Here is an 11,136-nt window from a genome sequence, read left to right on the forward strand (position 1 = left end):
GGCACAAAATTCATGATACCAATGGAAATCATTAGAAAGTTTCACTAAAGGTTTTTGATTTTTCTCTATATTAATTAAGTATATGTTTCTATTAACTGTTGTCAAATATATTTACTATGACAGAAAACATCGAGTTTTATCAGAACCAGATAGCTTTGGCTAGAACGGAAATAAAAAACTTAAGGTTAATAGTAAAGGAAATGTTAAATTAAGCTTCGATATTGCGACTATTGTTTTATACTATTACCTTTTTTCAGACAGCGTATATCAGCGCTGAAACATGAGCACGTAAAAGAAGTAAATTATATAAAATCAACGCTTAGTAGTCTTCGGTGTTCTAACTGCGCTGCTGAAGGTAAATTTACGTTTATAGATTGTAATGTTAATAAAAATTTCTTGTAATTTATATTTTTATAATATAAACGTAAAATCAATAAATTAATTACTGTAAAAACTATCAATAAAACAATAGCTAGTGAAATAAGTAGTTATTACAAGTTTTCTTCTAAATGACACTGTATTTATAAATTTTTAATTTAATTAATAATAAAAGGACAATTTATTAATTATATTAATTATTAAATATTATAGTTTCTTTTTCTATAAAATATACACTTACCATACAATTCTATCCAAATGTAATGGTTGATATGTGTATGTATTAATTATGGTTTTATAATTATTTATGTCGGTTTCAGCTACATCAGTAGTTAGCACTACAAACACTGTCCAGACCTTAGTGTCCCCATCTAATGAGATAACATTTCGACCAATTGGATATATTGAGACCACGTTTGATAACAAAAGAGCAGTACCACGACAGCCCTCAGTTTTGAAAAACTTGAGGGGAGTGATTGTTATTGATACTAACGTTTTAAATAACCCCGATCATGCTCTCAATGGTTTGGAAGAATTTTCTCATGTATGGTATGTAATATAATCTTATACTATAAATATAGAAATGTCACACTGCCTGATGAAGCTTAATTCTGCTCTACTGAGTGTTCATGAATAACTACTATAAGTAATTATTACCATCACAAATCTATGAAAACATCTGAACTGACTGTCTGACACTCTTTGTTCTCTAAAAAAAAAAAAAAAGAATCTTTAACTTACATTGAAAAATATTAAAAATGATAATACTTATACACATTATTAGTAAGTACACATAGTAATAACTCAAAAACTGCACATCAGATCTCACTCAAATTGAAATGGGACTAATAGAGGACCTGCTCACTTTATTGAAGTCAATTAAAAAATATAAATTTTATGCATGATAAACAAAAATGTGTACAAATATAAAATTTCAGGATTATATTTCACTTCCATATTACTGACGGGAATTCTGTCCAAGCAAAGGTGTCACCCCCACGTCTTGCTGGCCAGAGATGTGGTGTATTTTCTACAAGGTCTCCGCATCGCCCTTGTCCTATTGGACTTTCTCTTGTTAAACTCCACAGTATTGAAGGTAATGCTTTTATTTCATATATATTATGTTTTAATTTTTAAGTAATGTACCTATATCTACAATAAAATAACAGTGAAAAATATACTTTCCATAAAAAGGATTTAAAAAAATTGCTGCATAATATCATGCTCATAATAACATTGCATACAATATATAGTACAATATATATTTTTTAATATCATATCAAAAATCGACCATTCCAGCAGGGATCGAACCTGCATCTCCGACTGACCGTATCGATGCTCTAGCCAATTAAGCTATGGAACGATGTACCCACTAGTACGAAATTTTTGATATGATGATTTTACATTAGGTTATAAGCTAATATGTAATGTAAGGTAATATGTAAGGGTAACACATAAATAAAATCATACAAATTACAATATATATTTTCTTATATATTTATATAGAACACTAGTAGCAATTCTATATATTTAAATTTTCGTATTTTTTTCAATTCTAAAAATTACATGATTGTAGATAATTGTAAAAAAGAATTGTCAGTTAAGTATTGTGTGTGTATTCCATTTTAACAAACAAGTGAATTTTTTTTTGCAAATTTTACAAGATTAATGTAAGAAATGTCTGTGTAAGAGTCTGGTGTCATTTTATGTTTAGGAAACCTGTATTACCGAAATTCATACATAGATTTAAAATTTTAATTACCATTTTGCCATAGTTATAGACCTTTTTAGTTATATATAGAACTTTTTAAAGATAAGAATTAAAATTGAATATAAATCAATTTTTTTTTGCAGGCAATAAAATACACTTCTATGGCGTAGATATGGTGAATGGTACACCGGTTCTTGATATTAAGCCATTCATACCGCAATATGATTACCCCCCAGCTAATGGGGATTCCCCCATTTTAACTTCTTTAGTTAGACCACCAACTGAGGGTATAAGTGATGCCACAGAAACAATGGCTGGTTTGCAAGTTGATGATGATTCTTACTCTGCCAGAAGGTAAACATTTTGAAATCTTTATTTGTCTAGTACCATATGTTTAACACAAAGAAAGCACTTAATTTTCCAATATTTAATTGTATATAGAGTAATTCGCTAACTTAAATTATTTCTTAAAAATACTGTACATGTATTTTAAATAATTTTACAAGATAAAAGTTTTTTCCCTTATAAACATTATATTAAAAAAACTAAATTATTTTGTAATACTTTTGAGTATGAAAGTACATATCATAGAGTATTTTTTTATTTTGTCTTAAAATTAACATCTGAAAACTTTTAGAATTGACGTCTAAAAGTTGACTATCACAGATTGCGCCAACGACCCACGTAAGAAGATTAATATGTAAAAAATAATATAAAAAAATTATTTTAGATTGTTTTTTAAATTTATACTTAATTATGTAAATAAATGAACTTAAATGTCGTCAATGACAAAGTTTTATCTAGATTACATGTTGTATTGTAAATTACAGTAAGTTTATATAGCAATAAATTGGTATGCTATATACCTTTTACCTATACAATATGGATTTCATAATATATTCTGACATAAAAATATTATTGTAAATTGTAAGTATCAACAAAACACGTCGATTTGGTTATAAATACACTAGTTTAAGTGTTCAATATTTTAAAATAAGAACACGCCTATAATATAATTCATAATATTTTACTTACTAAAATAAGTTTTGTTATAATCTATGCTCGAACCGAATTTCGTTACTAACTTACCGCTCTTTACGCCTTTTGGAGTTTCGCGAATAGTGGTGTTTCGGGGCGGCAAGGGGGGCATCATGCCCTCCATTGCGACTTTAAGTTACAAAAATAAGATATAATTATATCCTCTTACTAGATCTTGTAAAAGATATTTTAGGTTAAGTTATAAAATCTCCTTTTTCTTAATCAGACATCTAATCAAAATTACAGATTTTGACTATTTTTATATTTATTTTCAGTGTGAGTCCTCGTTTAGTACAACCAATCGGTATCGACACGTCTAGTCCAATGTCTTCGCCATTCGGTGATATTCCTTCTTTATTACAAGAACCTGCCAATTTTATCTCACCATCCCCAGAATCTTCAAGCGAAGATATGTTAGACGGTCCTATCACATCTCCAGTAAATAGAGACACTGAGCGTGGATCCCCAGATGGACAAGAAAGATTTACCCCACCGCAATTAAATATCAATCAAGATGGCATACGTGTCGCATCCTGGGTTATTAATCCGCCATCACAGCGTTACCAAGTTGTCTTTACAGAGGATACACTCCAAAGATTGAATGATCTCATTGGTGAAAGAGCTCAAGATTTCAAGTCTAACATTGAAAATCTACTATCAGAAGATCCTAGGTCTGCTTATGTCAGGAATAGATATCCGGATCATGAATATAGCTGTGTCCTAGAAGATTTATCAATTAGTTGCGTTTTTAACGAAAATTCGTCGACTTGCACTATTATTGCGCTAAGGAGCGCTGAAGAGTTGCAAAATTAATTTTCAATGTGTAGATTAGTAATAAATGCTTAATCGTCTAAAATTTGCCTTTGATTATTATTGGTATAGGTTGTTTTAGACAATTAATGTATATAAATTGAATGTGCCTTCGTTTCATTTAACTTCAACATTCAATTTATATACATTAACTGTTGAGTCATTTTTTTTTTTGTTGTATTTGCCTTAGGCTATTAAAAAAAAACTGATTCTATCGTTACATCTAGCATGTGATAGCTTCGTGTTAATTATTGTTATGTTAAAAATAGGACGCTTAATAAAGTATTTAACATTAAATGCAATTTCCACGTACTAAACGTGTTCGTAACTATAATTTTTTAAAAAACCGTAGTTGCCTACCAGATCCGAAATTGCCAACAGTTTCCAATATAGTTAGTTCTATGAATCTAAACTCTTTTCCATTAAAGAAGATAGATTTTACCGAGTTATCTCGTTTAAATCGGATAGGATCAGACAAATCACTCCATAATTTTCCATCGGTGGAGTAACGGTAACGAATTACAAGGAATGTACCATTTCCGGCGTCAATACGAGGCGTGTAATCTGCTCTATCTAATTCGTATACATCTCCCAAGTCGAAATGAAGTGAAATATGTTTTTCTTCTTTTGGATTTGATTTACCAGCATCCCTCCAATCGGTATGCCACATCGATTTCAAATTTCCATCGGTTAATTTATTCACTTCTTGACAAGGTTGGCATGGCAAGTTACATTCAACTTTTACGCCTGTTATAATATTTTTCAGTTCGTCATTCATCACTATATCTGATATCGCGTCGGTCCATTCAGAAGCGCATTTGTTTAAAATAGTTCGAATTCTAAATTCATATTTACTACCATACACGAGATCTTTAAATTCGAATGAATTGCCTATGATATTTGTAAACACTACGCCATTTCTTTCGATTTCATAACAATCTGCTTGTTTATTTTCGTCCCATTGAACAGAAATTGATAACGATAGGATTTCTTTTACTACATTTTTTATTTCGAAATTTTTCGGTTTTTCTAATGTCGTAATTACTGGAAATACTCCAACGATTTCTTTTTTATTTGAAAAATTTATTATTTTGACTTGAATTTCACTCCTTGTAACGTCGAGTTTTTCGATTTTTATCAATAAGAATTTTTGTTTTGTATCACTATATTCACTTAAATATGGATTTATACAGAAGTTTTCATCGAAGAAGTATGCGTTTTCCTCATTATTAAATTCAATTAAAGTCTTAGCTTTCGATAATTTTAATGTTTCTCCATTTATAGCAATCTTTACATTTTCAACATCTTCCGATGCCATTAATTGTATCAATGTGCTTCTTTCTTTAAACATATTTTTGTAAGATTTTTTAGTTTTGAATATGGTTATAAGTAAATCCCCTACTTCATTAGATGATGGACCGTCTGCTAATATTTTAGTTGTAGCATAACCGCCTCTTAAATAATCAGCCGATTTACCATCGTCTTCATAAACAGTAAAGCTTGTAGTTCCATTTGGGTATAAAGTAAACTTTCGGAGGGCCCTTTTTATTTCAAAAGGATTGTTGTTTGGGTTGGTCATCGGTATAATAGATCCTTCTTTTATAAATATAGGAATTTTCCATAATGGTGTTAGGACGTTGTTGTAAATTTTGCCACCTTGATACTTTTCTCCTGTTATAAAATCTATCCATACTTGATTTTTATTTGGAAGATAAATTTCATTGCGAACGGACATTTCCATCCTTTTTTCGTTGTTGTATATTGGCGCTACCAATATACTAGGTCCCCACATATACTGATATTGGGAATCTTTGGTATAAGCAGAAGTTTCTTCAGGGAACTCAAGAAACATAGCTCTGACCAAGGGAAGTCCACGAGTCGATTCGTATCCTAGACTATAGTTATAAGGCATCAAAATCGACTTTAATTTCAAATAAGCTCTATTGATTTTTGTGGCTTCCTCATCATAACTAAAGGGAGTTTTTGGAGTGTTACCCCATCCATCCATGTTCAATTGTAGAGGAGTAAAAGTTTTCCATTGATAATCTCGAATATTAATTTCTTTGTTTCCGCCTGCGTAAATTCCATCCATATCGGAACCTATGACTGGTTGACCTGAAAGACCTGCTCCTATATAAGTTGGAATATGAAATCGAATGTATTCCCACTCTCCACCTTTTTGATCGCCACTCCAAATGCCAGAGTAGCGCTGCGTACCAGCCCAACCGTCAACCATTATAATCATTGGTCTGATATTGTCCTTAGTTGATTTTTCAAAAATTTTGGATGCATTTTCTACAGCGTTGAGTCCAAAAGAGTAACCGCTACCGATCCAAGCAACATCGCATTTTAGTGCAACTACGTTGGCTACACCTACTTCCTTGCTTAAGTCTCTTTCTCCTTTCTTAGGATGTAATGGGTCGACAGGATGAAGATTAGATTCTGTCCATAATGCTACTTCAACGCCATTCTTAAGAGAGTAATCTACAAACTCTTTCAAATTTTGAATGTCCCCATCTAAAGAATCAGTTTGTCCATATCCAGAACCGTATCCGTCGTTTGGTATAAACCAACCTAACGGTATGTCGTGTTTATTATACCTGTCTATCATAGCGCGAGCAGAGAATTGATAGTTATTTTTTTCTCCATTTAACGATTCCAAAATGCCTTTTTTATCTCCAATTTCGTTTGGCTTATAACTTTTATAATAATATCCATCTTCAAAAAGTATCGCTCCACGAGTGTCTGGAGAAACTTTTACCCAATAATCGCGATTAAAAGCGTTTAAATGCGCTTCATAATATGCGTACTTAGGCATCAAAAGCGGTTTCCCAGTTAATTCGTAATAATCATTCAAAATATTTTTTGGTAAGCTATTTATAAAAAAATACGCATCAAAATCTTCTCCGTCGTGAACAGTTTCTATGGAATTATTTGATTTGTAACTGAAATCGTATACGCCTTTTTGCCACGTGTTTCTCAGGATACCGTATCCGTAGGTAGACCAATAAAAGGGATTAGGAGACGTTACTCCTCCGTCATTCCACTCGTTTGTATTTTCAATATAGATAATCTCTCCTTTGTGACTGAATCTTCCATTTTGCATTCCGCCTCCAAAAAAGTATTCATCAACGTGCTGTTTTAATACTTGTTTTGATTCGCAATCGGTATAAGATAAAGGTTTGTTTTCGTGTAAGACTTCTTTGTTTGTCTTTAAGTCAACAACATTCATTGTAGCTTTTATCTTATCGAAAATTATTACTACATCTTTGGTTCGTATAATGTAATGTGTTGTAGTATCTTTTCGTATCGATTGCTTGAATGCTTCGAATCCGTAATCATTAATATCTTTTGAAACGATTTTTGCAACATCGTCTGGGTTTATTGGTGTGGGATAATCCAAAAAGTCTCCACTCGGTGACATGTAATATCTAAAGACATGATCGTTTAGAATATGTAAATTAGCTTTTTCGCCTGTTTCAAATTCTATTGCATAGTGTGTGTCGGTTTTTTCAAAGCCACTAATACTTCCTATAACTTTTTCTGGATTATCAGTCATTTTTATTTGTTTTGTTTGTCTTGATATACCTGAAATAAAGAAACAGTTATTAGTATTAGTTTTATTATGATAATTTTTATGTTCTTACAAGTGGTACACACATTAAATATCACCGTGATTTATTTTGTTGCCTACATTTTATTATTTTCAGTTTTAGATGTCATAAAATTACTAAATTTTTCGCATCACGATAAAAAAAAATTGTAATATGTAAACCTATTTTAACGTTAACTCCTATTTATTAATTAATATTTAAATATTTATAATTTTTGATTTTGTACTGATATATTTAAAAAATCCTTTTTATTTTCTTACAAAATTATTAAATTTTGTATATTAGGTACAGACAAATGCCATAGGAAGTATACAAAAACACTGAAATTAATAATGTTTCCATATTTCTTTTCTAGTCTAACGATAAATTATTTAAAAGTTAATAACATAGGTATATTCATTTAAACATTTCGCTCTTTTATTGGAAAAAGTCAAGAAACAAATAGAATTTTAATTTTTTTTTTCATTCTTAAAACGTTATTAATTACCATATTATACTGAACATACCTCAAAAAGTCACGTTAATTAAATTGATTCTTTAAAATATTTTACGAAAAGTAGTTTTCTGGGACCTATAATGCGATTTTGATTACAATTGCACAAAATATCACTATTTTCTCCTTCAATACGTTTATAGCGCTCAGGATGCCGTATTGTGACTAGCGTAGTTGTACCGTTAACCAGTTTTATATAAAATAATATTGCTAGGTTATCGCGCGTTCCAATAACGTACAAAGCAAAATTTTAACATATATTTTTAAACACTGTTTTTTTTTAGGGCGAATAAACACGTGTTTACAATTGATTCAATATTTATATTGTTAGGAGGCGTAATCGTAATAACTAAATTATCATTTTATTGTTACAAAGGATGTCAGTTTTATAGATAGTGTTGGAACAGATAGCAGAGCTAGTACTCAACAAACCTATTAAAGAAACAACGATATAACATAAAAATGTACCTACTAAGTAGCATAAGTAACATTTTGCTGAAGTTTTTTTAAGATTGCAAAACTTTTGGGAATAAAGGAAAATAATGCATAGAACTTTGGTATAAAATAGGTACCCATCCACGTAGGTATAGGTATCCATACACGTAGGAATAGAACAAAAAAAAAAAAAAATTGCAAGGTGGCGTCGAGTCCTTGGAGCATGGAGCATGGAGCATCTATGCTCCATGCTTTGGACATGGATCAGGTATACTCTGGATTTGCTATGCGCGTACACCCGTAAGGGACAGACATAAAGTACATAAGATAGAAGGGTTGCCAGCCTTTACCAAAATTACCCTGCATTTTTCATGAATTTTCGATAAGGCAGTAATAATAACAATAATATTATTATAATAAGTAAGTAATAATAACTGCCACGACAATGCGATTATTCACTTATATTATGCAAACGCTCTTAGCGCGGCCTCAAAAATTTTAAATAAAATAAATTAATTGAAAAAAATTTGAAAACCCGCCTGTGTAAATACTGAAGAAAAAAAAGTTTGATTTTAACACTCCGGACAGGTCAGGATCCAGCTTTAAAATCAATCTATATTCTTTCTAATAGTAATAATCGGTCCCGACTATTAAAATCGCCCTTGTTTTTCTCTTCAGTTTTAACGCAGGTGGGTTTTTCAATTTTTTAATTATTTTATTTTATTCTGCTTTTGAGTTTTGATGTTAGCATGAAATACGACAGTAATATTTTGTACGATGTGGTCTGAAAACTGTTCTGTTCAACTCTTAGTCGAACTTGGGAGTTGAACGGAACCTCTTTAGTATGATTTCATGAAAAAAAAAAAAAATGAAACAAGTAACTCCAAATTTAAGTTTTTATTGTCCTTTGAAAATAATTAATTTGGGTACATATTTCTTATGTTGTCGATTTTGTTTGTAAAAGATTTTGTTGCATAATGAATACGAACATTAAAATATTTTTAACTTATTGCTTTAACAACTTTGTTTAAAATGCCTACAGCATATCCGAGTATGTTTGGTTTGTGGCCAGTTTTGTCGCCCAGTGGCACGAATTCATAATTGGCGAATTGCAGAGTCCTTTGGAAATCTGTAACAACAGTTTCATTAGTATATGAAATTTAAAATTGAATACAAAAATACCCCAATTTTAGGGTAATTTATCAATAACACAGCTATTATCCCTAAATAATCTATAACTTGATCAAATTATAAAGTAGTTAAAAATGGCGGACTAGCCTGAGATTACATCGAGGATGATAAATTAACCTTACCACTTAATTTGGTTGGTTAATATATTTATTATTATGACGATAAATGCCGTTTTCATACATTATTTCTATTATGTACGATTTTATTTTTGTGTTACCCTCACATTAGGAATTCTAAACATTTTTGAAAATCATATCAAAAATTGACCGCTCCAGCGGGATTCGAACCCGCGTCTCCGACTGACCGTGTCGGCGCTCTAGCCAATTAGGCTATGGAACGATGTACCCGCTAGAGCGAAATTTTTGATATGATGATTTTTATTTTCGGTTTAAGCGAACCGTGGCGCCGTCTATAGTGAGTTCTTTACAGAGACCCGTAACTATTCAAAGTTTCATATTACAATGAAAATCTTTGACAGGAGACGACACCATGCTATTTTTAATAATATTAAAAATAGCATGGTGTCGTCTCCTGTCAATTAATCCTGTCTGTTAATAATATTAAAAATAGCATGGTGTCGTCTCCTGTCAAAGATTTTCATTGTAATATGAAACTTTGAATAGTTACGGGTCTCTGTAAAGAACTCACTATAGACGGCGCCACGGTTCGCTTAAACCGAAAATAAAAATCATCATATCAAAAATTTCGCTCTAGCGGGTACATCGTTCCATAGCTTAATTGGCTAGAGCGCCGACACAGTCAGTCGGAGACGCGGGTTCGAATCCCGCTGGAGCGGTCAATTTTTGATATGATTTTCAAAAATGTTTAGAATTATTTCTATTTATAATAACTTTTTAATATGCTACGACTCTCATTCTATCAATATTTTTGCCTAAGAAAGTATATTTTTATCAAAAAAATTGTACTTACGTATGAAAGGTTATGTCTCGTAATTTCTGCTCAATACGGCTTTTACAGCCGATTATATAACATATTACCATGATAAGTCTCATACAGCACTCAACTACGTCTTAGTTTCACCACTTAAATTACCGTAAGTCACTTAAATCATATAAATTCACGAAGTAAATATCGGACTCAACTGATTTGTTGGTCGCAACCATAGATAATACACTAATATAGTCGCAACTTTAGTTGTGACCAACAGAAACTATGACAAAGACAAAAAATGTTGTTTTCGTCCTTTTCATTTTTTACAGTTTTCGTATGTTGTGGTTTCGTTCACACACGGTAATAATAATTGCGTAGCAAATCCAGAGCATACTTCATCCTAAGCTTTGGAGTTTGCTGACCTGTGTTGCTGACAAGCTTGAGCCTTGACATATGCTTATTGTCTAATCCTACTAAGGGGCTGTTTCACCACTTGTCGACAAAAGCTATGATTTGTTACCTAAATCATTGCATTATCCAACCCGTAACATTTTATTTCGGTTTCGCAATCGAAT

At 31.4% G+C, this 11,136-nt stretch overlaps 2 protein-coding genes and 1 long non-coding RNA gene across 3 annotated transcripts; 1 reads left to right on the top strand and 2 right to left on the bottom strand.

Annotated features, from left to right (window-relative positions):
- Window positions 1-67: 67 nt before the first annotated feature.
- Window positions 68-3,983, top strand: LOC123664534 (tRNA (adenine(37)-N6)-methyltransferase). The gene is made up of 6 exons (XM_045599069.1): window positions 68-184; window positions 258-355; window positions 699-927; window positions 1,317-1,474; window positions 2,233-2,443; window positions 3,403-3,983. Exons 1-6 carry the CDS (start codon window positions 117-119, stop codon window positions 3,938-3,940), a joined length of 1,302 nt encoding a protein of 433 aa, XP_045455025.1. The 5' UTR covers window positions 68-116; the 3' UTR covers window positions 3,941-3,983.
- Window positions 3,984-4,146: 163 nt separating this feature from the next.
- On the bottom strand, window positions 4,147-7,529 carry LOC123664533 (alpha-glucosidase 2-like). The gene has a single exon (XM_045599068.1). It carries the CDS (start codon window positions 7,494-7,496, stop codon window positions 4,266-4,268), a length of 3,231 nt encoding a protein of 1,076 aa, XP_045455024.1. The 5' UTR covers window positions 7,497-7,529; the 3' UTR covers window positions 4,147-4,265.
- Window positions 7,530-9,361: 1,832 nt separating this feature from the next.
- Window positions 9,362-10,791, bottom strand: LOC123664691. The gene is made up of 2 exons (XR_006744867.1): window positions 10,601-10,791; window positions 9,362-9,608 (listed from the first exon to the last, which is right to left on the bottom strand). It is a non-coding gene; the product is annotated as an uncharacterized LOC123664691 (long non-coding RNA).
- Window positions 10,792-11,136: the final 345 nt, after the last annotated feature.

The sequence above is a fragment of the Melitaea cinxia genome, chromosome 22 (genome assembly GCF_905220565.1).
Source record: "Melitaea cinxia chromosome 22, ilMelCinx1.1, whole genome shotgun sequence".
Lineage (NCBI taxonomy): Eukaryota > Metazoa > Arthropoda > Insecta > Lepidoptera > Nymphalidae > Melitaea > Melitaea cinxia.

Excerpts from the sequence above, each read along its gene's own strand:
- LOC123664534 (XM_045599069.1), top strand. The coding sequence starts at position 117 with ATGACAGAAAACATCGAGTTTTATCAGAACCAGATAGCTTTGGCTAGA. Across the intron at positions 356-698 it reads TTCTAACTGCGCTGCTGAAG|CTACATCAGTAGTTAGCACT; the intron begins GTAAATTTACGT and ends TGTCGGTTTCAG. Across the intron at positions 928-1,316 it reads GAAGAATTTTCTCATGTATG|GATTATATTTCACTTCCATA; the intron begins GTATGTAATATA and ends ATAAAATTTCAG.
- LOC123664533 (XM_045599068.1), bottom strand. The coding sequence starts at position 7,496 with ATGACTGATAATCCAGAAAAAGTTATAGGAAGTATTAGTGGCTTTGAA.